Source organism: Ambystoma mexicanum, chromosome 4q (assembly GCF_040938575.1).
Source record: "Ambystoma mexicanum isolate Mex_15411 chromosome 4q, UKY_AmexF1_1, whole genome shotgun sequence".
NCBI lineage: Eukaryota > Metazoa > Chordata > Amphibia > Caudata > Ambystomatidae > Ambystoma > Ambystoma mexicanum.
The window spans coordinates 229,601,443-229,629,041 of record NC_090928.1 but is presented as its reverse complement, the minus strand read 5'-3'; the positions used below and the strand labels follow the sequence as shown (position 1 = coordinate 229,629,041).

At 46.1% G+C, this 27,599-nt stretch overlaps 1 protein-coding gene across 1 annotated transcript in view; it reads right to left on the bottom strand.

The window, feature by feature from the left end:
• Positions 1 to 371: 371 nt before the first annotated feature.
• Positions 372 to 27,599, bottom strand: part of RPF2 (ribosome production factor 2 homolog) — a 420,196-nt gene continuing 392,968 nt past the window's right edge. Inside the window, exon 10 of the mRNA XM_069607771.1 lies at positions 372 to 1,206. Coding sequence (XP_069463872.1) covers positions 1,018 to 1,206 — 189 coding nt within the window. The 3' untranslated portion in view covers positions 372 to 1,017. The remainder of the gene's footprint in view (positions 1,207 to 27,599) is intronic.

Sequence of the window (27,599 nt, the reverse complement as noted above, 5' to 3'; positions counted from 1 at the left end):
CTGACATCTACTGGAGAAGCGCAGTATTGTCACTCCTCTGACTTGGAGCAGGAATCCGGTCAGTAAATCAGTTCGGGGAGCGCTTGGGCTAGGGCTTCGGGGCGGAATGGCGCTCCCACAAGACAAATCTTTGCCGAGTTCTGGGCCCTTTCATACCCTGCTTACAACACGTATTGCATTGCAAACGTCTACTACCCAGAATTCATACTGTGTTTATGGCAAACCCTGATCCAAAGCAGTGTCATCTAGGACCACTGACACAGCTACAATGTTCGATGAGCGCCATACAATTCCGCCAACAGTAACGCCCATAACAAAACCTGGCAAGGACGTTTTAGTTCACAGGTACTTGAGAGGCAGAGAAAAGAGGGTAGAGAAGTGTGATTTCTTTATTTCCAATGCAAAAATACTTCTATTTTTTGGTCAATAAAAATAGTTATTTGCAGCATTTTTTCACGGTTCCCAACACCTTTACATAGGTACTAATTCTTCACGGACATGTAGATAGGATTATTTTGAAAGAAAGCCTTCCTTCATGTTCCACTGGCTGTGACATGGCCACTTAATTCGACCTGAATGAACGGTGCAGAAGGAGTCCTTTTCCTTGCGCGGAATCCGCGCCCCTTGCAGCTAATTTCTTTGCGCTTCTGCTGCAAATCATTGGGTCTATCGTTTTGAAGAGGAGATGGCTAGCATCGACAGTGAAGGAAGACGCTTGGGCTGAGAATGCAGCTATCCAACATGTCCACATTGCATGCTCTTCAACAACGGTCTGCGGGCAACTTCAACACAGTGAGTGGTCTTGAAGGAGACTTGAGACACCTCATGAAAGGCAGACTTTATAATTGCATACCTCCAAGCTGCATGCAGGAGATCTAAGAGAGCTGACATAAGAAGGTGTACTTTATTTTAAAAAATATATACAAATTCAACCAGGCTGCTGCTTTTCAATGTGCTTAGCAGCACTAGTTGCAGATGCAGAAGTCCTAGCTGCGTCAGGCATCGGATCTTCACCCTTTAGCTGTCTTCGGTAGCTTTGGCTTTTTTCGGGCTCGTAGCTTCCTCCACAGCCATTTTTTCACTGCGTCTTTTCTTCAGTCCTTTTACTTTCCTGGTTTGTAATTTGGCGAGGTCTTGTTTCTGCATGTGGATTCTTCCATATGTTGTTCCAAGAGTGTCACGAGATATATTTTTCTTCTTCTTGATCTGCAATAGAAGAGGAAAAACGTATAGGCGATTAAAATTTAAATCCGCTCTTAGGCAGTGGGAGCCTGGCAGCGCACACACAAGCATGCTGGATATGAACTCGGCACACGTGCTGTTACTGTTGCAATGATTGCACATTGGCAAGATGTCCATTCCTGCGTCAGGCAGCAGTGTCCCAGACATGGGAACGAAAGCACAAGTGCATGTCTGCAATTGGCAGGGAAAGGCAAACCACCAAAAAGTTCTAAACCATTCGTTTTGTAAATGTAACTCGTAAACGGCTGCCTTAGCCAGGAAGGGAAACTCTGCACAAATTTACCAGATCACAATCGGATGATTTTCACATTAACCAGGGTCCCCGGCACACAGATATTTTGAAAAAGCAAACAAACATTTCCTCGAGCACATATTCGTCAAAACGTACACAACTTTACATTTTCTGAAGGTTATGAAAAAGGTGGGTTTGTAAATATGCAACCAAACCAAGAACATAATTTGTGAAAATGTGTAGAGGTGTGCCATCTGTGAACGATTTCCAGCAAAGCTCACATCAAATAGGTCTGCACAGCAGACAAACCGCTTGGATTCAGAACATGAGAAGGAAAATAGGCACTTTTTTGGTTTCGTTTCATAGTACAAACCCAAACAAAACTCCTTGCATCTGTTCCATTGCACTGAACCGTACCACATACGATAACGACCATGCAACCGCCCTCCAGACCCCCCCAACAAGTCACCTTTGCTCATTTTTAATAATTGACAATTTATTAAAAAATGTAGAGCGTTTGCACTTATTTTGTCAATTTACCGAGTTAGGGGTACTAAAACACAGACCCAGGATTTTATTTTTGCTTCCTACAACAGACACCGATTTTAGTAAGCACATGTCCCACGAAACTCTGGGGACAAAACCTCTCTATTGTGTGGGGTGAAATGGCCCCTGGATGCCATAATTAAAGGCCAGAATCAGTTATGAGGGCTCCCCAAAAATGAAAGGCCTGCCCTGAACTAACGTGGAAAATGAGGCCCTGCACTTTCAAAGTAAAATGGAGTGAAATTGGGCCTCAAAACGTGGAGAGGCATAAAAATGTCAATTGCCCGGCATAAGGGAAGGACACATAGCAAGGTTTGCCAAAAGTATTGGCGAGCTGAAGTAACATCCTCAAACTACAGTCCACACAACCCTTAATGGAATGTCAGCATTGTGTGCAGAAATTGCAGTGAAGCAGAGCACTGACTGTCATGAACCTTAAGTAAAATGAAGGATTCCGTTTTTCGTTTAAACTAAAGTAATGTGCATCAAAATGTGTGCAAGACTGTACAATATGAACTTTGGTTCTGTCCATCATGAGACCATCACAGAGGAGACTGCAGTGTACCAAATCTATAAGAGGATGTTGAACTGCAGTAAGATGAAGGATTTTGCACAGATGAAAGCCACACAATATCATTTCGATTTTGCTTCCAAGTGACACTTGCAAAGTCAGAATGACACCAAAGACTTTAGAAATGGAATTGTAATGCCCTCATTTGAACCCGGTATGCAGGGAACAAATGTGTAATTACATTTATCCATGTTGAAATTGTGTGTCTTTCAAGAGTAGTTTTGAAGTGAAAATATGAGTTAAAAAGTAATGTTGGCTAAAGTGGGCTGCTTGCCATGGGTTTTGTTTCTCTGTTTGTTAGTTCTTCAAAATGAAAACTAAATTCAAACGCCAATGTTGTCATGGGGATTTAGGCAGACATGAGGGCCATCCTTTTAAAAATAGAAACTAAATACTGGTAGAGATCACTTTTGCGGCGTGGCGAGATAAGAATGGCTCTGTTATCCCAGCTTTTTATGACCCAAGTCACTTAGGCCGCAATAAAACTTGCCTTAGCTGGCAATTCGTTCTTGGAGTGTGCAGGCTAATCTCAGCAGAGGAACCCTCTGGATGTCACAGGAACAGACATGGCAAGGGCGGGGCAAGGAGCGATGAGTGATGAGTTATTTTAAATGTCCATTGTGTAAAAATGGGAGAAATGCTTTTTATTGTATAACATTGGTAATATGTTGCACAATAATCGTTGTGGGATTTCTGAAAAGCTGGCAGAGAGCCGCTTCTCACCACCTAAAAACGATTTTGGCGAGCCCAACATACAAAAAGTTATTACGTTTTTCTTAATGTGGACCTCTGTATGAAGGGGAGTATCATAATGTGATAAAGCATGCAAAATATGATTCATATTCCGCCCACCAAGCGCCATGTTTTTCCACTGGTACAAAGATACCGTTTATCTGCATTTTCTACTCCATAATTATATCGCTCAGACACCCAACAAAGCTTTTGTGATTCACCGAAAATTCTAGTTTTAAAAAATGCCTTCATATGTGTCAAAATATGAAGATTGAGGGCACTTTTCATGCAGTAAGATTTCTATGTTCCCAAATCAGACCAGGCCCCCTGTCGAAGGAAGATGGATAGGTCTCCGCCCCTGGTATCCCAAAACACTCCTACATGTTCTGGACCTATCAGAACACAGATGGGAGTGGACTAGTGACACAGGACCAATCCCTTCTGCTGGAACTCTGACACATTATTGATGTCATTTGCCTTACAAATAAGTCATCCCACCTCAAATCAGGACCTTTCCCACAAAATCCTGAGGCGAGCGGCTGGCAAAATCTGGAGAAACCATCTGGGCACAGTGAGGCTTAACTTGCAGTGGAGCCAGGAGGTTTAGTAGCTGCCTTGGGACCCCATGGAGGAAAGAGGGAATCCTTGGCTGTCCCAGCAGTGGTGCTCTGATGTCCGGCATAGCCCTCTCCTGTAAGTATCAATACCCCAAGCCCTAGATTGCATAAGCCCTATATTCTTTCAGCATTGCCTTTTAGTATTTTCCCATTGAAAATCCTCTTCCTTATTTTCCTGTGTATTTTAGTCACTTTCCCATTGAGGAATTCCTGGTTTGCTTGTTATTTCAGTCATTCTCATGGAAAATCTCCTTCCTTATTTGCTTGTGCGTTTATCATTTCCCCATAAAAATAAATATAAAAAATAAAAGGTTTCCCCCATTGAAGAATCCCCATTCACCTGTGTAGATCCTTAGTATATTTTTATAAGTAAATATATTTACCCATTTATTTCACAGAATTTGTATGGTGGGAATTTGAAACCAACTATCTTCTCCCAGTGTTTTGGTAACTGGTATAGTCCAAAGAATTTATCCAATTGTGATCTGAGAAACAAATGTGTCCCTGTGTTTAAATTGTGCCCTGCTAAACAAATTTCCATTTGCAACTGCATTTTCCCCTTGCAGCGGTCATCCCACCCCAAAAAATGATTTTCCTTTTGTAAGCTAACCCCTTTTCCAGAGCCTACCTGTCATTTGCATTTGTCATTTTACCCCAAAACCGATTTTCTTATTGGAGCTACCCCATTTCCCAGAGCTTGCCTGTCATTTTATGCATCAGTGAAAACGAATTCCCAATTTGCATTTTGCTTTCCAATAGCCCATGTTTTGAATAGCCAAAAAAACAATGTTCCTACTCTGTACCTATTTCCCTTTGTGTGTTGGCTAGTATTCCCTAAAGCCCTGCCTGTCTTCTAAGTGTAAGCAGTACACATTCCATTCTGTTCTGTCCCATAGCAGTTGTGCTAAATAATTAAAAACCCATTCTTCCATTGTGCTGTGACAAACACATTTTCCCCTTTTCCTTTCTGTCTCCTATATCGTTTGTGGGCACCACACCAACATAGATTTCCCCCTATATTCCTACTCCCAGCCACTCAAAGGAATCTAGTCCAATTGATGGTTGGGGGTTGCAGGGGGAGTGCTTAACTGTATGTGCTAACATTTTGTGTGAATTGTTCTTCTGTTTTGCTTTTAAAAATGAAGTAATTAAGCCAGTATATCTTAAAATGGTCGCTTTATGTAGGTCATTGCATTTTTGTTTTGCCACAATATTGGTGGCTGTTGTAATTGTATTATTCTAATTTGACATAAAATACATTAATAAAATTATTATTCATACACACCGGCCTGGTTCCTAGTCCATTGTGACTCAGGGTGTTGGTGTAAGGGGAAAGAGATCCCTGGCTTGCGTGTGGCGTGCAATATATTACAACAGACGTTACCTCTTTTGGTTTCAACCACTAACTCCAGAGCGGACAATCCCCCCCCCCCCCCCCATCTCTTCTAGCGTACCAGGTTCCCTTTCTGAAGTTATGAAACTTGCTCTAATGTGCGCATGTATTCTCTTCCAAAAAAGTGCCAGATTTAAATTCTTTGTGGCTGCTATATGTAGGGTTAGAGCGTTGAGCAGGAGAAGCAACGTATCTGCCACTATGGTACTCCAGCAAAGGTATCTTCACAAGCTTCGCAATGCTACAGAAACGTTCACTGCTGATGGGAGGCTTCTCAACAACAGCAATTATTTAAACATTTTATGGCACGTTGGTGGGCACTGGTCTGTATACAAACTTCTTCTAGAGGTGAGATGGAGAACTACTTTGAAGGAGGGAGTCACTTATATACACATCTCCCAAGGGAAAGGGAAAGGCTGGGAGGCCCACATATGAATCTAGGGAGGGAAAGCCATACCAGAGAACCTACCTGTAGGTGGAATTCTGCAGCCTTTGCATCTTTAAAAAATGTACTTTCATATTGTGACTAAACAACAACTGCTCTGCAGGAGTAACGTATTCATGCCTGTTCCATTGGCTGTGCTTTCTGACACCATTTGGACATCATCATCATCATCCTGGTCGCATATTCACACCTTTCCGTCGCCATCTTCAGCTTTGGATCACCACTGAAATTCCGCCTCACAAAACAAACATGGGCCATGACCTATGACGCTGGCGGAAATTACAGACACCTTCCCTACAAACAGTGGCAGATTAAACCTAATACGATTGACATTTTCTGCACCACTTTATTCTGATCCGTTGTCGTGGTGCACATAGGCCAGTGCCAGCTTAAAGGGTAATCCGGCACTGCCTACAAAAAGGTCCTTCCTGACCCAACTTCTGACAAATCCTACTACTTAAGACACCTAACCTCCTCCGGACATAACCACCCAGCGCAAAATTTAAAACATCCTCCAATCTTTGCTCACACCTCGAAAGCCAATAACAATTATCTCCTCCCTTTCTGCAATTACTTTGCTTGCTACTTTCTGCTAAAATTCTAGACTTTTAGCCCTTCTCTCACTCAGTACCCCAATTATTCTTCTGTCCACCTCTAGAGTACTTCTTCCCCGACCTTTCCTATTGAATTAGCATCCATTATTTGCAGTGCCAACCTATCCCGCATGTGCATGCTCGCCTCTCTCGGATGGTCTCCACGACTTTATCACCAAATACCTTAATGATAATGGCCTTGGAGATGCACTTCAATTTGGCTTCTGTAGTAAACACTCCACTGAGACTGCACTCATGAAGGTTTCCAACTTTCTCTTTATGCTCATCCTCTTGGACCTTTCTGCCACTTTCAGTACAGTCAACAACTCTCTCCTCACTCTCCAGGACTGGATTTCACAAATTTGCTCTTGCCTGGATCACATCCTACCTAAATGTTTGATCCTTTAACATCTCTTGGTGCTCACAAACCTCTGACCCCATCCCTATCGGCAGTCCCAAGAATCAGTCCTTGAAACTCTGCTTTTCACCCTCTATACCTCTGCCGTAGGGAAGGCTGATCACATCCTGTGGCTTTCACAATCACCTTTTTTGCTGACAACACTCAAATATTGTTCTCATTTCCCTCCTTCACCCCAGCCATCTCAGAACAGATTACGAACCGTCTCACTGTAAGCAGTCATTGGATAGCTCTCTGCTGCCTCATACTGAACTTTCAAAAAGTGAAGTTCATCTTTCTCCCAGATCCCAATGCCATCCCTATCTCATCTCCTTCCAGCTCCCTCACCCAAGGTTCACAGTCTTAAGGTCCCCTTCGTTAATGATCTACAAATGCAACAATGCATCTATCTCTACAACTGCCTCTACTACTCGTATTAACCTCTTCAACATTTGGAAAATCCAATCTTTTCTTACTAACCTCTCTACCAAACGAATCTCCACTCTTGTGCTCAGCAAACTTGATAAATGCCAGTGCCTATTCCTTGGCCTTCCCATCTACGCTTTCTTTTCTTTAGACATACTTCTCAACTTTGCTACTCACAGACTATTTGCAACCTACCCAGATCCTGACCAACAGGTTGGGTGGCTCTCTATGCACAACAGCTATTTTCAGCTTCCTTTTCTCCTAGTTGCAAAGCGTTCAATGGTCTTGCTCCTCAATACCTGACCAATCAACAAAGCAAGCCCAGCTGTGGATCACTTCAAAGCCTGGCTTAAACGTCACTTACTAAAGAGGGAGCTCCCTCTGCTGTCTCCCCATCGTCCCTAGCTGACCCCACCATTGCCTAAAGTAACGCTTAGTTTAATTTTGTACATTTAAATAGTACTCCTCTAGTTTGAAGCACTTGGTCTCTTAGGCTAATGTTAGGTTTGTAAACACGTTTATATATTCATGTGAACAAGCACACTGGAAGCGCGAAACACGTCATTTAGGACCTGTTCCCTATTTTTGTCCAGCCTCTGCTGCGTTTATGATCAATAAACTTCCACATTATGGCGATGTGCATTTCTGTCATTTTGTTCAGTATCTCCTGACCCTGGAGTGCGGTCTTAATATATATCTAAGACACATTACTCACCATAATCTTATTCTGTCTAGATTCACATGCTCTGCATAGTCCGACATCTAGTGGAAGTCGCAGAGTATTACAAGATTTGTTTTTTCTAAACTCGAAAACAGACGTCGATGGGGTGGGATTAGTAATACGAACCCTAGTGTGATGTGTAGTGTACCCATGGTCCTTCATGCATCGAAGTCCCTCAGATTGTTTCTGACATGAAGTTGCATGAAGTATAGCAGAACCAGTGATAACCCAGAAAACATCTACGCAACTTCCACTACAGTAGAGGAGGAAGGGTGGGCACATGTGAATCTAAGCAGATACAAGTCCAAGAAATACGATTACGGTGAGTAATGTATTCCTTCTGGAGCTTGTGGATCTGCTTAGATCACATGCTCTGCATAGATTAGCGAGGATTATCTGGAGAAGGAGGTGAGAAGTTAGAAGGTACAGCCGCAAAGAAATGTTTTAGAACCGCTTGTCCCATCTGCGAATCTGCTTTAGAATATGTGTCAATGCAGAAATGTTGTGTGAACGTATGGATCGAACTCCATGTGGCATCTTTGCAGATGGCGTCTAGCGGGACGTTTGCAATGAAAGCTACGGTAGACCCTTTACCTCTCGTAGCGTGTGCCCTTGGGGTACAAGGTAGAACCATTTTGGATAGGGAATAGCAGAGTTGTATGCATTTGACTATCCATCTGGAGGGGGCCCTCTTTGATATGTGATCGCCTTTTCTACCAGGCTCTATGGAAACAGTCTTTTTTCCTTAGGGGTTTTGTTTTTTTCACATAGTACAACTTTGAAATGAACTTTGGTCAAAACCTAGGATGTGTTCGGAGGACAACCTTGTCCTTGTGCAGGATGAAAAAGGGGTCTTGTCCAGACAAAGCCTGTAGCTCACAGACTCGTTTTATGGAGGCGATAGCTACCAGGAATGCAGTCTTATAGGTGAAAGGCTTTAGGCTGGCCTGTACACAGACTCAAAGGGTGGCCCCATGAGCTTAGAGAGCACAACATTGAGATCCCAACCGGGGGAGGGTTGGCAATTGGGCGGGGGAGGAATAGCCTATTTACCCCTTCCATGAATGCCTTAATGACAGGAACTTTCCACCAGGACACATTGTTATGTGAAGTGGTGCAAGCTGACTGGGTCACCAGTTACACTTTGATGGATGTAAATACTAGGTTGGGGTCTAGGAGTAAAGCATGAAGTGTAGAATGTTAGCCAGGGAACATTTTGTTGGGTTTAGTGTTTGTGACACCATATCACAAATCTCTCCCACTTATTGAAATAACAGTATCTAGTGTTGGGTTTTTGTTCCTCTTTTAGGATATCCATTCACCTTTGTGTAAGGTTTAAGTGGCCAAACTGACTTCAGGAGACAAGCTGCCAAGTTCATAGATTGAAGGTGCGGGTGCGGGGATGCTCCCCTGTGTTGTGTTAGCATGTGGTACGGGCACGGGAGCCTGATTGGATCGCACATCGGCAGTTTGAGCAGGTGTGGAAACAAAGGTTGTCTCACCCACATAGGAGCAGGTAGGATTAGAGTTACTTGTTTCTGGTGTATTTTGTGCACTATTTTGCTCAGGGGTGGAGTGGAGAGGGCAGGTGGGGGAGGGGGGAAGCATAAACAAAGTTCCCTGGCCAGTTCATCCACACAGCGTTCCCCTTGGACTCGTTGGGGAAACCTGGACGCGAAGTCTGGGCATTGTGCGTTTAGGCTGGTGGCGAAAAATCTAATGGGGTGACCCCATTGTGAGAATATTCTGTCTAGGATATCTATTGAGTTGCCACTCGTGTTCTTCTGGTAGAAGGTATCTGCTTAGAGTTTGCCAGAGAATGGAGTTCCCATGGAACATGTTGAGATGTTAGGAACATGTTCCACTTGAGTTCCCACTTCCATAGTCTTTGGGATAGCTTGGACAGACATTGGGAGTGGGTGCCTCCTTGCTTGTTCAGGTAGAACATAGCAGTGGTGCTATCTGTGAGAACCTGCACTGTTTTACCTGTAAGATGTTGCTGACAGGCTTGAAGAGCCTTGAGGAATGCCAATAGATCCAGGAAGTTGACATGTTTTTGTGCTGTGGCGCTGGTGGAACGCAAAAGGGTTTTCCTTTTAGTAGGTTGCCCCTGGAACACCAGTGAAGAGTCTGTACCAAGGTTAGCGGAACTGCTAGATCATCCCACTAACCACTTGCCTGAGACCATTGGTTTCCTAAGCATTCCTGCATTGGAAGCATTCGCTGGTGCGCGTGTGGAACCAAATGAATGCATGAGGCCATCATCCCAAGCAAGCTCATTGCTTTTCGTACAGTTATCTGGCGACTGACATTGTATTGAGGTACTTGTAACAGCATGTTTTGTACTCTCTCGGTTGAGGGGAAAGCAAGCTTCTCCTCTGTCTTTAGACTAGCCCCTAGAAATTGTTTTTTTTGGCTGGTGACTAGATTTTTTCATTGAAGGAGAAGCCCACCTGGAAGAGAAGGGCTATTGTCTTTTGCATATTTTGTTTGCAAATTTGAGGCGATTCCCCTGTTATTAGCCAGCCATCCGAATAAGGGTATACTGGGATGGACCTTCTGCACAGGTGTGTTGCCACTATTGCGCGTACCTTTGCGAATACCCTTGGTGCTGAGGCGATGCCGAAGGGGAGTACAACTGGTGGTAAACTCCTCCTATCCCCAAGCACACATTTTTTGTGCACAGGGAGCATTGACATATTAAAGTATGTGTCTTCCAATGTTGCCATGTAGTTTAGTCCCCCCGTGTGAGTGGGATTACCTCTTGCAGCGTGGTCATACAAAACCTTTTGGGTTTGACATATTTGTTCGCCAGGCACATATCTAATATTGGGCATATGGAAAGGTCTTTCCTGGGCACAAAGAAGTAGGTTTGAATAAATACCCTTGTTTACCTGGTTTGCTTGGACAATCTCTACGGCGTCTTTCTCCAGCAGTGCCTTTGCTTCTTCCAACAGTATGCCTTTTTCTTCTGTTGACATTTTCCTGTTCCTTGGCAGGCAGAGTGGTCAGGTGGTCTTTGTAACAGCTCGATATAACACCCGCCTGCCATGGTGGACAACACTTGCTTGTCCGACGTTATCCCCTCGCATGCGTGGTGTGAAATTCTGCCTCCTACTGGAGTGGCATGGGAGGGGACCTTAAGTGGTGCATCATTGTTTGGGAGGAGTGCAACCTCTCCCAGGTGAGGTTTTGCCCCGTCATCTGCCCCTTTTATTTACTCTTTGAAAATTGGAAGAAGCACCTTAAACTTGCAATTGGCCCAAGACTAAGACTGTCCGCCTTGAGTGTAGCCTGAGTAACATTGAGCACCCTGACCCCGAAACCTTTGAGAGTTTGAGGAGCCCTGTTGAACATAGGGCTTGTTCGTTAGCTGGCTAAGTAATTCGAGAGTGTCGCATTCCTCCTTAGCACTCTAAAGGGCGTCTTCGATGGCCTACCCGAATAATACATTAGGCTCAGCCGGCATGTTTAAGAGGGTTGCCTGAGTTACTAACTTGAACCCCGATTGTCTGAGCCAGGCGTGGCGCTTGATGAGCGTACCCCTGCTATGATGTGTCCTGCATTAAGTGCTGCATCAAGGTTATTGTTCAGGATGCAGTTTGATATCCGCTTGCCTTCCGAAATAGTTTAACAATTGTGCCTTTAGGGGTTCTGGGACAGCTTTGATTTGGCGTTCCAAATCATCAGATTTGTGGCAGCCATAACTAGCTAAAAGCGTAGTGTTGCTGGCGATTCTGGTCTGGTATGCCGCAGAGGAGGTGACCTTTCACCTGAAAGTATATATTTTTTGTTTTCCTTGTCTGGCGGGGCCTCTGCCGAAGCCAGGGGAGTGCCTACCCTCTTTCTGGTGGTGGTAGCCACTAACAAAATCTGTGTGCTTTTCGAGGGCAAGGGCGTTGAAATGTGTGACTGTCGGCAACCTCGTTTTAAGCAGGGAAGCACTGATGTGTTTCTTAATTAACTCCCGCATTTTTTGGCATTTTCTTGGGAGACGCCGAAATGCCTTTCGCTGCCCGTTTGACAAACGAAGAAGGGCTTGTTTGCAGTATCCAAAGTGACCTTCGGTTTCGGAGGCCTTTCATGAGGCGAAAGCATACGCAATGGCCCACAGGACAATGAAGAACCGGAGGCTTTCTCCGTGGACAATGCGTGAGCTTAGACGCTCGATGTTACCGTTGAAAGTCAGCCGTATGGTATGTTTTTAGTGTATGTGCTTGTGTGTGTTCTGGCCGTCGGATGTCTTATCCATCACAGAGCTGCCGGCATGCTTCTTGGAGTCAGAGGCCCGCACCTGGGGTTCCGATGAACTGCGCTTGGTGCACCAATCCTTTAGAGTTTTCGGTCAAAAAGGCTTAAAGGATTTGCAAACTTTTTCAGGGGGGGGGGGGGGGGGGGGGGGGGAGAGATTCCTCGGGAGACAGTAATTGCACACTCGGTGCGTGTCCTTCCAGAGGAACTTTCAGTGGCAAGTAGGGCAAAACCTAAAGGGAGTTTCTCCATTGTTATTTACAAGGGCAGATTGGCAAGAAAAAGGGAAAGGGGATGACAGCATATGCATTCTCTAAAGAGGTCAGTATGAATAACATCCTCCCCCCTCTCTCCCTACTGTAATGGGCCAAAGCCTGAAGAGGCCTGTGTAGGCCGCGTCTGGTCCATCAGTCAGTCGTCATCGATCGTTGTTCATCTACAAGTAAACTTTCAACTAATTAAAAAGCCATCAGCCTCGAAGAGAACTCTGCATTTGCGACCAAATTCGATGGCGGAAAAAAACAATCTGAGGGGCCTTGATGCGTGAAGGACCACGGGTACAGTACACGTCACTAGGGATAGTATTACTAACGCACCCTGTCAACGTCTGTTTGAGTTTCAAAAACAAATCATGTAATACTCAGACTTCCACTAGAGGTTGCATTATGCCGAGCATGTGATCTAAGCAGATCCACAAGCTCCAGAAATAAGGTTATTTTACTCACCTGTGAATTGGGTCCTCCTTTCCCAAATGTAATGCTGTTGGCTTCGCCCAACTATTTTTCAGAATAGAAGTGTATAGGTTTACCAACTGGGTCTGCTTCCCCTGATCTGCTGTACAGCCTGTCTGGAATACGTCGGCCTTCGGTTTTACTTAACTTGAATGGCTATGTGCAATTCTTAAGCGTATTGTGGGTTTTACTAACCTTGGTCTGCCTTTTGCCATCCTAAAAATAGTGTAAAGAGTTATCGCTCAACTTAATCTGTGTTCCACTGATCTGAAAAGCAACTGTAATAGTTTATTATAACATTAGGTCTTATACACCTGGTATAAATGAGGATTATCCTGAATGTAGTTATAGGTTTATACTGTTAAATGAATTTGTGTTCCACTATTCAGAAGAGTATCCTGATAACAGGTTGGTTTACTAAATTATTTCTAAACTGAGTGTCACTGCATGACTGACAGGGTCTACTACCCTTGACTTACTGTAAAGTAATCCAAAAGTAACTTGTGGTTTTACTCCCCCAGAATAGGTGTGTTCTATTCTAAATGTGTATGATTAGGTCTGACTTGCCTAGAAATACTGTTACTTATTCTGAACAAGGTCTATGCTTTGGGCTGTGTACCTTCAAGCATTGTGTTTTTTATATTGTGTTTATGATTCTATGACAAAGTACTTACCCTACCAAGATTTACCTTGGCCTATTTGCATTTATAATAAACCTTTATTTTGTATAATACTTCTGGGCGTTAGCATTTCTGTTGAACAATTTGTATGCTACAGGTTCTCTGCACATTCCTACAGCCCTCTCTCCCTTCTAAGATAAGCCTGGCTGTTCTGTTTACACTATCAAATACTGATGTTGTAAGGCTTATAATACGAGTGTGAAGTTTTGTACTGTCTCAGTTTTATGGTTTTACTAAGCCCTTAGTTGGACTTCAGAAAAACTGTCCCAACAATGTTGGGCACAATGTGTCCTTCATGGTGTCCAGTTTATTTACCTCTTTATCCAGCAGTGCAGGTGCCAGAACCACACACATCTGCACCCAACTGCTCCAGCCATGACAGAACCGGGTAATGCTGTCTTACTGCCATTAAAAACTGGATGTCTTCTCACTTCCCACATTTCTCTTACCTCTCGCGCCTGTCGCTACCACCTCTTCAAAATTCGCAAAATCTGTTCCTCCCTCACCTTCCAAGCCACTAAACTCTTAATCACTTCCCTCTTCTTCTCTCGTCTCTTATTCCATTGCTCTACGCTCCCCTTTGGCCTCCCGGCCTCTTATCTTGCTCCCCTCAAATCCCTGTATCACTCTGCTATTCCTACCCTCTGCCTTCTCTCTCCTCATAACTCCATCTTTTCTTCGCTCTCTCATCTTGGCTGGCTTCCCTTCCATTCTCTACTTAAGTTTAACTTCCTTTGTCTCGTCTTTAAATCTCTGCATGATCTCGCCCCCCCCCCACCTGTGCCCCCCCCCTCTCATTCTCTCCCTCCCGCCACCTCCGATCTGCCGACCTCATCCGACTCACTGCCCGCCCCCCCGCCTCCTTGTGCCCCTTCCCGTTTCTTTCAGCTCCTTGCCACCCTACACTGGGACTCTCTACCGGCTCTATTTCCTCCTACCCCTCCTTCCATTCTTCCTTGAAATCCCACCTTCTTCATCCCCGTCCTGTTAACCCCATCTCTTCTCCCTTCCTCTTCCACTGTTCCGTTTCTCTCCACCGACCTAGGAAAATTGTTTTGATGGTTTGTTTCATGTTTTGCATTTAAGCTTCAAATTTTTTGTATAATGTTGTCATGTAAAGCGCTTTGGAGTAAAGCGCTCTATAAATTTAATAAATACAATTACAAATAATGCAAACCTCCTTAACACACATTGTGGTTAGAAAAAAGGTAAAGGATTATGCCCCAGAGGAACTGGCAGAGCAGATACGGCATCTAAAAAATGTGTTTCGTATCCCTGCTGTTTATTAAATCTAATGCTAAAAGCTTTCTCCCACTCTTTCTCCACCTTCTTCCACCATTCGCATTTGCAGCAGATATACTTCTGTCCCACTGCATACGTGTTATAAATGCCAAAGAATCCTCAAAAAGGACCCTCCATGAGCCTCCAGGACTGGCAAATCAATAGAGGGGAGAACCTTCCCCATAGATCATCCATTGGAGGTGGCAGGAGGTTGGGCGGTGGGGGGAATCTAAATTTTCACATGGTATGCATTCTTCAGTTTCAAACAATTCCTATTCAACCTCATCGTGGTGGACCGTCGCCAATAGAGTGTAAAAGGTATGCGTCAACATCGTCATCCTATTCTACTGGGTAAGTGGTAGAGGGGGGTTTTCACCGTCCTCTAGTTCCAAAGTAAACTGAACCGAGGGATTGACTGGTATGGCCCGTCTAGTAATATGTCTTCATTGGGGCAATATTGTTCAGAGAATGAGGCTAATGTCTCTGGGCCCACAAGGGCGACACCTTTCCCTCAGTCTTTTCTTTCCTATCCATCTCAGTTTTCCAGCCTTACCTCCATCTAGCTAGCTTTATATCCTTCTCTCCTTTTCCTTCTGTCTGAACTTTTTTTTATCCAATTCTTTCTCCATTTCCTATAACTGTTCATGTCTGCTTTTCTGGTTTCTTATATTTAGGTTTGGAGGCATCAAGAGACACTTAACATGAATGAGGTGGTCTTTTATTCTGAGGTGGAAGTGGAGCCATACACTTGGGTGGCCTTGCTTTGCTGTTGCCAATGTCGGAAACTTTGACATCAATACTTATTGTATGTGGAGCAGGCCCACCACCAAACTCGATTTAAAAGACCCCAACATCATAGTTCATGCTTCAGAATAAATGACCATGGCTAAGGCCACAGCATTATGTGAGCCAACAGTGAAGGTTGCTGCCTCCAGTGAGCAGACGTCTGTACTGGTGACCTGCTCCCCCTTCCATACACTCCACACACTGCCAGGGAACAGCTGACCTCAACACCTTGGCAGTGATCCAGACATGATGGCAGTACTTTCTGAAGCCTGATTCCCATGCTCTCTACCTGCAGGCTTTAGCATGAAGGAGGGAGAAGATGGTTCCAGTGGCTAGCGTTTTGCTCACCTTCCTTCATAAGAGGTTTTAATCATTTTTCTTGGCTTGCCAGAGTCCACCTGCTCAGACTGCAAGAACAGGATTTGGTTTCTGCTCCTTCCTTGCAGAACCTTCTCCTGGGTTCTTCTCAAACACACCCATTTGTCCACACACTCAAACACACCCATTTGAATCTCAGGTGTGAGGTGACCATGTTGAGTTAGAAGGTTAGCATTCGATTTTGCATTTGTGATCATGCTCTCTCCACCCCCAAGACAGGGATGTGGTAACACAGTAACCCCCCACCTGACTCGCTGGAGTGTTGAGCGGCATACAGATCCATTTGGGCTGGTCTGCTGGTACCTCCAGTAAAGGATTTACCATTTCCAAATAGTCGGTGCCTGCCTGTTTTGCTTCTGATGTTGCAGACTTCAAGAATTTGGAAGACAGTGCATGGCTTGACCAAATGCATAAGAAACTAGAGTTTGGCTGCAAGCAATCCAGAAACGACCACAAAAGACTTTTTTGCTCTCATCCAACTGTCTTGGCAGCATCACATTTTACTATTAATTTTTAAAGTGGCTTCAGTGAACAGCAAAAAAAAAAGATCATGTTATTTTTCAGTAACTCCTGTTCTTCAGAATTGGTATCTTTCCTAGACTTCCAAGCATGGTGAATGTTAGGCAGAAACCTGTGCAGTTCCCTTAGGGACCACTGCAAAAGGCTTAGGACTACAAGTGTTGGCAGTAAACCCAATTGGTAGCAGTCTGTACCACCCAGATTTACCTGGTAGCTGTGGCTGAGCAGCCAGACTTCTCTCAAGAAGAGACAGTATATGGAGTATACAAAATAGGTACAGCGATACAGTAGCACAAGCAAACACTGACCAGAGCTTGGGTATAAAAGTATATAATTATTTATTTAAAAACACACTTGTAAAATACACTAACACTAATATGGCAAGCAAGTTCAAACACTGTCACTATCAATATATATACATCCCTGATTACTTATTGAACAAGTCTTAGTTAAAACACCACTTATTTTAGACAGAGGTGAGCGCTTAACCTAAAATGGCACTCCAATAAGTTAGTTAAAAAGGGAGGAAAAAGGCAGAATTAGGAAAGTACACAATACCAACACTTTAAAAAGAACCACAGCAAGTCAGGAAGGCAGAGTCTACTGTTAGAGCAAGAAAGTTCAGGCCCACTCTTGGAGAGAGCAAGGAAGAATGTGTCCAAGATCACACAGTTGAATGATACTTTAAAACGTCTTTGCAGATCGTTCAAAAAGGGTTGGATCAGTTCAGAAAAAGTTAGTTAGCAGGTCCCAAGTCACCCCAGGGTAGAGAGTCAAGGATTTACGGGACACCTTGATCAGTCTGTTGCAAGGGAGACCAGGCGGGACACAGTACCTGAAATGGTGAGAAAGCTCCTGCGGGGGCAGTTGTTCCTGGCAGCGGATGCAAGTCAGTGCTTCGTCCAGGGGAAGAGAAGATCTGGACGTGGAGGAAAGCTGGAGGTCGTTGCACTGCCAGGGAAGAAACCAGCCGCTGAGTTTCCCGGTTAAAAAGGTACTATCCTTTTATTCGCAGTAGTGGTGAAGCGTGGCTATCCGGCCGCCGGGGTGCTTGGCACGGGCGATTCGACCACGAGACGATCCAGGAAGGCAAAAAGAGGGCAAAGTGGTGAGACAGTTCAGCAGGGCTCCACCGGTGGTGTCGTTGTTGCAGGTCAGCTCAGCTTCTCCCTCTTCGGATTCTTTGGTCCTGTGGCGACTTCTGAAGTTCCAGTCCCCAAAACCCTCCTTTTATGCAGAAACCCCCATTCATCAGTCCTAGCTGTCACTCAAACATGCTAAGTGATGAGCCGGGCGGCTCACCACTGGGCCAATCACACAAGAGTGCGACTAGAGTTGCCGAGGCAACTCAGTCCAGGGTGCCTAAAACCCCCCCCCCCCTCCCACACATCCTGTAAACCCAGACAGAGTGGCACCACTTCTGGAGGCTTCTGTGCAGAAGCCCGCCAAAAAGTGGAAAAAAGGGCTCGACTTGGGTTGGAGTTACAGAGGCAACCACAGACGCCATTTTAAAACCGAGTCCTGGCAAAAAGACCCAACCGGGGAATAAATATAAAATAAATAACCCGGCGGTATCTTTAACATTGCACCAAAAAAGTGGTGCGTTTAAAATGAATGGGAAAATCCCATAGGAAATATTCCGGTGGAATATTTTGCGTGGTAACCACTGCCAGCAGCCAGAAACTCGACGAGGGGGGACTGCACAGTGCCCCTTTGAAAAACAGACCCAGGGGCAATCTAATTACCCCTACCAGTGCTTCCACAATATAATGTTTTGTACTGGTTCTGTTCACAATTTAAGACTAGTAAAATCAAGTCAATGGTGACTTTACATGCCCTGGGAGACAGTAGTCAGTCCCAGGTTATGGAGTCTATGTTTGGGGGTCACTATGACACCCCTGTGTTACTGCACTGAGGGTGCTGTGTAACACACTTACCAAAAACACATGACACCCTATGGAGTAAAAGACCCCCATAGCCCGTAAAACACATTACAAAGTCAAAGAATATCTCAAATCATGTCTAAGAGTGGGAGAAAAAGAGTCTCACTCTTAGCAGGAGAAAAGAATAAACCCCAAAAATCCAGCAACGCTGCTGGGGGACTCACTAGGTTTGGGAAATTAGCCTTAACAGAGAATTCTCCCTAACAGTGAATATTTACAGGCAGGATGGGGCATTGTAATATAGCAGTTTCAACAGAAATGCTATAAAATGCACTTATTATGGCATTTAATGAGCGTAGACCTAGCTTCAAGGAGCAATGGCGTGCTTTACAAGGATATACAACGAGAGATACACAACGTAGCGCGCTTTACAAAGGTATACAACAGTACAGATACATAACTGGGAGATTTTCAGAGGTAACAGAACAGATATACGGCGGGGTAGGGCACAGAGGAGGGGTACAGCTGTACAGGGCAGTGGGGAGGAAACACTTTAGTGTTCTATTATACATTTTTTTGGTCATTTACGCTTTAGCCAAAAAGGCAGTGCCTCACCTAGCTCCACCACTTCTGCCATCTTCAGATTCTTGTAATGCCCGGATACGTGCAAAGATGAGCTTCATGGGGTGAAGGTGGGAGGGTTGCATGTGAACCAATGAAAGATAGATACCAATGCTGGAGAACAGGCAAGTAGCTTAATCCTTCTCCAGCATTGGATCATTCATAGATTCACATGCTGTTGAATCCATTATAAAGCAGCAAAACATATTGACCGGGAGGAGGAATCGCTCACCTCAGGAGAACAGGCTTCGAACACCGGCTGTCCAACCCTGGACTTGTCTGCCATCTTTTTGGGTCGATGCAGTCAAATCTGGTGAAAGTACCGCCCCTTAGCTGGTCAACAAATGTCCAACAAAGGCACTCCCAACTAAGGACCATATTAGTAGGCGCCGGCCACCACTTGTAGATGGAGGCTTTGCGAGATCTATTTTTTTCATAAGGCTATGAACTGCTGGGAGGATTTGCGGAAGCTATAATTTGTTTGTTTATTTCTAATGCGCACCAAACCCAGGGGTAACAGGGCGCAGCAATAAGAAGATGCAAAGCTTGCATGGTTACAAGTATGGTACAGTGAGGCAAATATAGTTACAGGTAAGGTTACAGAAGAGAAATACATACAATGTACAAGTTGCAAACAGTTATAATGTTACAATACAATGGCGGAGTGGGCTAGGGCAACCTAGATGGAGACAGAACAATGGTGCGAACTAGTGGCCAGTCGAGTTGAGCAGGTTAATATAGTCATTTCTGAAATGAGAGTGCAATTCATATAGCATTTAAGTGCCCTGTTCACATCCAATGAATGAGGGGACCTTTCAGCAGGTGTTGCAATGCTGGTGGAGGTGATGGTCAACAAGAATGCAATTACCCAGCAAACTAATTTTATGTCAGGATTGTGTATATGTTCAAACTGAGGTCGCACCAGTCTGGGGAGAAAGGTGTTTGGTTCCCAGGAAGGGGTTCTATTTTACTTTACAGACAAGGGATTTTTTTAATGTAATTTTTACTGAAAAAATTACAACGAAAAAAAAATATAGAATATTTACCTTCTGGAGGTCTCTGCCCCCCACCCAGCCTTCCTTTCCCTATGCTTTTACTCCAAGCCCTTCCCTACCCCGTTTATATATTTCAATTAGTTTTTTGTTGTAATTATTTTGGTAAAAATGACAAGGAGATCCTGTCGGCAAAACGACACGATACCCATTAAGGGGCTTGCTTGCACACAGGGTGAATGTTTCTTAAGTGCCTTTATATCAACTCTTCTGAGTCTCTGCAACTACAGAGATGATGCCAAAGACATTTGCGCGCAGTGTGAAATAGCAGCCAATGGTACTTTGACAAATGAAAAGGCTAGCCCCCCCCTCTTTGCCAAGACTAGCGAGCACAGCAACATCTGCTGAGGCAGGGAGGGGAAAGGAGTTACAACTTTGTTGTGGAGCACCAAACCAAACGTTTTCCATTTCTTGTCAGAACAGTTGATGGTGGAGGGGCCTCCAGCCCTCGACAAAGTCCTTGGCAATCCAAAGGCATGTCGAAGTGACAAACTAGGTTTGTAGGAGCTGGGCTGTAAGGTCGAGAGAAGTGGGATTGTGCTGAAGAAACTTGCCCCTCCCCCCGCTACCGTGGCAGTGCGATTGGTTGAACCTTGGCGGGTACGATAAGCTACGAGAACCATTATTGCCCTCAGCCATGTCGGCGCCACAAGAATCAGTCTGTACGGCCGGTTGATTGCGTGGAACTCTTAGAATGACAAATGGTGGTGGAAAGGGTTTCTATAGGAACATGAAGGCATCCCATTAGCTGGCTGAGGCAACCTGCTTGCCACCGATTCGCACATGGGAGTGGTCTTTTATGGCCAGTCTCCCCGCATGCTTGGAAAATTGTGTCAACCTGGCTCTGCAGAATATGCAAATTGTGTTAGGAGGTCCCTGCTCAGGGAGTCGCCCAACGGGTTGAGGGTGGGTAGATTTTGCTGATTGAGAAAAATTCTCCCCACTTTGTGAGCCCCCATGCATTTTTGCTGGACTATTGAATTTTTGGACTGATTCTCCTGAGTGTGGAACCTTTTTTCCACGCGCTCATTCTTTTACTCTAACCTTGGGAACCTTTTCTATCTTTTTTTGATACTTTCTAATGGAGTTATGCTGTACTGCATGGCTTCTGGCATCTACATTTTATTATTGCAGCACACAGCACTTTCTGAGCAGTGTTGCTGGAAGCTCACTGAGCTTTCCCTTTTAATTTACCTGTGTTAACGTATGTTACCAGGGCAGGGAGACACCCTTTTGTCCCTCCTGTATTTTATGTTCCGAGATCAGCACACTGCACCTTATGTATTTGTATTTTGTATTTATTAAATTTTTAAATAGCGCTTTACAAAAAGGGACAATAAAAATACAACAAGCATTACATAGCAATTGAATCAAGAACCAGAAAACAGTATAAGGAACAATTTACATAAGTGATGTGGTTAAGCATGAGTGGAGAAGGATCACAGTAAGAGAGGGAGTAGGAGGTGTGTATAGTGGAAGAGACCGAAGTGGGAGATGAAGCAAAATGAGGTGAATGGAAGAGATAGGATTTTAGAGAAGTACGGAAAGCAGACTAGGAGGAAATAGAGTGGACGGGGAGAGCGAGGCGGTTCCAGTGGAAAGGAGTGAGTAGTTGAAAAGAGCAGAAGCGGGAAGGGGCAAAGGGTGGAGGAGGAGTGAGTAGGAAAAGATCAGCATATCGAAGTGAGCGAGAAGGAGTATAGAAAGTGTGGAGGGAGAAGCGGTAAGGTGGGGCAAGACCATAGAGGGATTTGAAGACAAGACAGAGGAAATTAAATTTGAGCTGGTAGTGAAAGGAGAGCCAACCTAGTGAGGAGAGAAAGGAGATGGCATTGTGAGGTGAGAGAAGGCAGAGAGAGTGTATGGCAGACAGATTTAAGGGGGGGTTAGGCAAGTTGAGGGGGGTCCGAAGAAGAGAGCGTAGCAGTAGAAAAGTCTGGAGAAGATGAGCAGTGATTAGGAGTTTAGTAGCTTGTTAGGTTAGGAAGGATCAAATTTTACGGATGTTATAAAGGTGAAAGCGGCAGGATCTGGCAGTAAGAGAAGGGAATAGTTTCTTACCTGTAACTCCATTTCTCCAGCATTGGTATCTTTCATGGATTCACATGCTTTGAATATTCCCCGTCGTCAGGCTGGGAATCCCCGGTACATTATATAGACCCTTTCCCGTAGGAAAACTTTTTCGACGCTTATGCGTCCTATCCACCTCGTTTTGTATCATGCGTGCCCGTGCCGTCAGGACGTCATGATATAAATACAGGCCCCGCCCCCGCGCTCCCTCAGATTTCGGCCCCCAAAGTAGTGGGGGAACCGGTTTGCATGATCAGGGGAGGCAGGTGGGCGCATGTGAATCCATGAAAGATACCAATGCTGGAGAAATGGAGTTACAGGTAAGAAACTATTCCCTTCTCCAGCATTGGATCTTTCATGGATTCACATGCTTTGAATAGATTACATAGCAGTACTACCCCCAAGAGGAGGTGTGCATGCAAACCCATATACTTTCTTCGCAAAAGGCCGTTCCCTATGATCATGTATACATCAGTAATAGTTTACATAGGAAAAAACGGACCACATACAGTCATAAATTCCACAGGATGCAACCCCGCAGCCGGGGCTTACCTTACTGGAATAGGTGTCGAAGCACCGCCTGTCCCATCCGGGTGTCTTCGGCATGTTGCTGCGACAGGCAGTAATGGCGGGTAAAGGTGTGTGTAGTCGCCCAGGTAGCCGCCATGCAGATGTCCCCTAGAGGGACTCCGGCCCACAGTGCCGTCGACGATGCCGCTGCTCTAGTTGAATGAGCTCTTGGCCGTCGTAGAAGAGGCTTCCCTGCCCTGGAATGGCAGTACGAAATGGTAGATGACACCCATCTTGATAGTCCTTGCTTTGAAATGGCTTTTCCTCTAGCACCCAACCCATAGGCCACAAACAGCTGTCTCGTTTCTCTGAACGGTTGCGTACGATGAAGATAAAACTTGAGAGCCCTTTTTACATCCAATGTGTGTAGCATGCGCTCCGCTCCCGAGCATGGCTCCGGAAAGAACGTAGGCAACACGATAGAAGAGTGTTTATGAAACACCGAAGGAGCTTTTGGTATGAACTGTGGGTTAGTGGCTAGGACTACCTTGGTCTTGAAAAATCGTAAGTATGGTGGGTCCACCATTAGAGCCTGAACTTCTGAAATACGTCGGGCTGAAGTGATGGCCACCAGGAAGGCCAATTTCCACGACAGAAACTTTAGAGACGATGATGACATTGGCTCAAACGGAGGTTTCATAAGAGACGTTAAGACCAGATTGAGGCTCCACTCCGGTGGAAATTTCTTCTCTGGAGGGAAACTCCGAAAGAGGCCTTTAAGGAAGTGCTTAATCAGGCGGTCGCTGAACAATGGTGCCGAGTGCCGTCGACGAGTAAACCTGGAAATGGCTGCTAGGTGTACTTTTATTGACGACACCGACAGGCCCTTTTGAGCTAATAACAGCAAGTATGGAAGGAGCTGTTCCGGCCTAATCGATTGCGGGGCCAAACCTGGTTGATCCTCACACCATTGACAGAACCTTTTCCATTTGTACGCGTATGAGGCGTTTGTGGAAGGTGCTCTTGCCGCTTGCAGGATACGTCGACAGTCCTCCGGAATCGTTAGCCGACCAAATTCGGCGAAGTCAGGCCGTCAACTTGAGGCTGTCCGGGTCGTGATGCCAAACGACACCCTCCTGTCGAGACAGAAGGTCGGGGGTCTTCTGGAATCTCATCGGTTCCGCCGCCGCTAAGTGTAGTAGGTCTGAAAACCACACCTGTCTGGCCCAGTATGGGGCCACCAGAATTACCCGACATGGGTACCTGAGGATCCATTGCAACATCCTCCGGACAAGGGGGAAAAGGAGGGAATGCGTACAGGAATTTGTTCGTCCATGGGAATGAGAACGCATCCCCCAGTGAGCCCTGCTGAGGCCATCTGCTTGCGTACTGATGGCATTTCTTGTTGTTCTTCGTTGCAAACAGGTCTATGGAAGGGTGTCCCCATTCCTTGAATACTTGTTGAAGTTGTTGGTCGTTCAGCACCCATTCGTGAACTTCGTTCATTTCTCTGCTGAGGGCATCGGCTTCCACGTTTTTCACTCCTGGTAGGTGAAACGCTAAGATTTGCATGTTGTGTTGCAGGGCCCAATGCCAGATTTTCTGTGCCTCCGTCGATAGGGACCTGGAACGTGTCCCTCCTTGTTTCCTCAAGTAGAACATCGTAGTGGTGTTGTCCGTCATGACACGCACCACCGAGTCCCTCAGTTGCGGAAGAAAAGACTTCAGAGCCCATCGCACTGCTCTCAGTTCTAGCAGGTTGATATGCAGGGAGGACTCCTGCAAAGACCACTGGCCTTGTACCTGTAACATATCCAGATGAGCTCCCCATCCGCTCAGCGATGCATCCGTCACCACCGTCTTTTGGAACTCTGGTTCCAGTAGAGGCATCCCTTTCGTTAGATGAGTAGACACTTTCCACCAGCCGAGTGCTTGAACTAGTTGTTCGTTGACGACCAGTCTGTCGGACCAGCGACCTCTGCTCTGCGCCCAACGGTCCGCTAGAAATTCCTGGCAAGGCCTCATAAACAGACGGCAGTTGTTTATTAACGGAATGCAGGACGACATGGTCCCTAGCAGGGACATGTACTTGCGCACAGAGACCTTGGTACCGCCTCTCCATTCTGACGCCTTGTTTTGAAGTTTCTGAATTCTTTCGCTGGATGGTTTCACCAGGCTTGTGTGTGTATGAAACTCCGCTCCTAGAAAGACCAAGGTCCTCGAAGGCTCTACTGAGGACTTGTTGAAGTTTATTGCGAAGCCCAGTTCCTGTAAGATGGACATTGTGGCTCGTAGACTGTCTCGTGTTTGTTCCTTGGATGACCCTCTGACTAGCCAGTCGTCTAGATATGGATAGACATGATGACCATCCTTCCTTAAATGGGCCGCTATAGGGGCCAAGCACTTGGTGAACGTCCTGGGGGAGGACTTGAGCCCGAACGGGAGGACCTTGAACTGAAAATGCTTTCTCCCGACGACGAATCTTAAATATCTCCTGTGTCGTGGGCGTATTGGGATGTGAAAATAAGCATCCTGAAGGTCTAGTGATGATAGATAGTCCATGGGTTGCACCGATCTGATAACCTCTTGGAGTTTTAGCATTTTGAATTTTTGGCTCTTTAGCCACTTGTTGAGTACCCTCAGGTCGAGAATGGGCCTCCATTTGCCGTTTGGCTTTTTGACAACAAAGAACCTGGAATAAACTCCTTGGCCTTCCTGTGCCACAGGAACTCTCTCTACCGCCCCTTTTCGCAACATAAGCGCCGCCTCTTGTCGTAGGATTTGGAGGTGGGGCTGTGTCGAGAATAAAGGAGGAAGACGCGGAGGCTTGTCTTTGAATTGTAGCGCATGACCCATGCGAATCGTGTCTAGGACCCATCGATCTTTGGTGATGCATTTCCATCGGTCGAAGTGATGAGAGACTCGACCCCCCAGGACGTTCCGAAGGCCGTCATTGGTTGCTGGTTTGCTTGTTCTTCGTTGACGACGGACCTGAGCCTCGCCGCCTGGAGGCTTGATAGTCCCTGCTTCCACGTGCCGACTGGGACGCTCGTCTGAACCCTTGTGAAGAGTACAAGGGCCTGTTAAATCCACGGTCCCTCGAGGCACCAAAGCGGGAGTTTCCAGAAGCACCTCTGAAGGGGCGAAAAGAGCGAAAATTTCTACCCGTTTGAAGGGCGCCGAGGGACCTAGCAGTATCCGTGTCTTCTTTCATCCCTTTCAGCGCTTAATCAACCTTTTCGCCAAACAGGTGCTCCCCTTCGCATGGCATGTCCAGGACTTTGTACTGTACTTCAGGACGGAAAGTAGTACATTTGAGCCACGCTTGTCGACGAAGCACTACTCCATGGTTGATTTGTTTGAAACCAGACTCTGCTAGGTCAACTGCGATATTAATAGCGTGGTTCGAGGCCTCTTCGCCATCCCGCACCAGTAACATAGCTGCTTTCCGGTGTTCGTCTGGCAGGTGTTCTAGGATAGGGGCTAATTTGTGCCACATTTCCCTATCATATCGTGACACGATCGCTAAGGAATTGGCTGCTCTTACTGTCGTCGCTCCGACCGAGAGCACCTTCTTTCCAAATGCGTCCTGCCTCCTAGCCTCGCTTTCCGGTGGCGTTGAACATTTTTGCTGGACCCTGGCCTTCCTAGCCGCTGCTGCCGACACCACCGAGTCAGACAGAGGCTGTGATGTTAGTCATTTTGGAGTGGACTCCGGAGCTTTAAACTTTTTCTCGATCCGTCCCTTTATGGCTGGTTCCGAGAACGGATGGCGCATCGTCTTGAGACCTTCTTGCCACACGTGGTCACGGATTGGGATGGCAAATACCGATTTTCTCCTTTGACCCATATGGTCAAAAAGGAAACAGTCTTTCCTCTGCTCCTCAGGAATCAAGCCGAATTCGGAACACGCTTTCCCCATCATTGCATGGAAGGCTCCCACATCATCAGGGGGAGATGGCTGTGTCTGGCTCCTCGTAGACTCCAATTCTACATCCGAATTCCATGTCGGGTCCCTCGACGGTGACAGGGAGATGTCTGACCCCGAGTCATCACGTATAGAGTCGGACTCCGACAACTCACCCTCCTCCTGAGCTCGAGGACGATCTTTCACCGCCTGGGGAGCCGATGGGTGTTTCGTCGACGAGCGAGCCGTACAAGTTTGCTCGTCGACGGAAGGTACAGACAAAAGTGACGATGACGTCCCAGGTTGAGGGAACTGCGTATCCAGCCGCTGTAGTAGCTTCTGAAGAGTATTAAGCACATCCAGAGACAAAACCGTCTGGGGGGTCAGTAACGTGGATGATATAGGTACCATACCCCCGCTCGCACTCGTCGCCGTCGACGTGGAAGGCCGTAAGCCTAAATCCGATGGCTGCAGAACCATGTCACCTTCCCCTTCCGCCGAGCAGGCCGTGTCTGGCTGCAGTAAGACCTCAGGGGGGATCGGGTCATAGACCTCAGGCAGCCAAGCCATAGACTGAGTCTCCGTCGACGAAGGAATCCCAACCGCTGCTGCTTGAACGGTAATAGGCATCGTCAATGACACCGAGGTCGACGAGCAAGTCGTCGTCGTCGAGCCCTTAGACTTCGTCGTCGATTTCGATGCCGACTTCCCGGCTGAAGCTTCCCGACTCACGGAAGACCTGGGACGGTCCCCTGAGGAGGATTTAGACAGCGCTAGCCTCTCCGTCTTAGATGATGAGGAGGAGGAGGGCTTTTTATGTGATGAGGAGGATCCAGCCTGTTTCCCCTTATGCTTGTCCTCAGCGCGAATTTCTGCTGGCCGCACCTTCTTCGATGGAGGCTCCGACTTGCTCCTGGAGGCCGTGGAGCCAACTTCCGAAGCCGGGTAGGCACCCGCTCCGTCATTAAGCCAGTCGACCAGCCTTCTTTTACGGTCCTTAAGGGTTTTTTGGGAG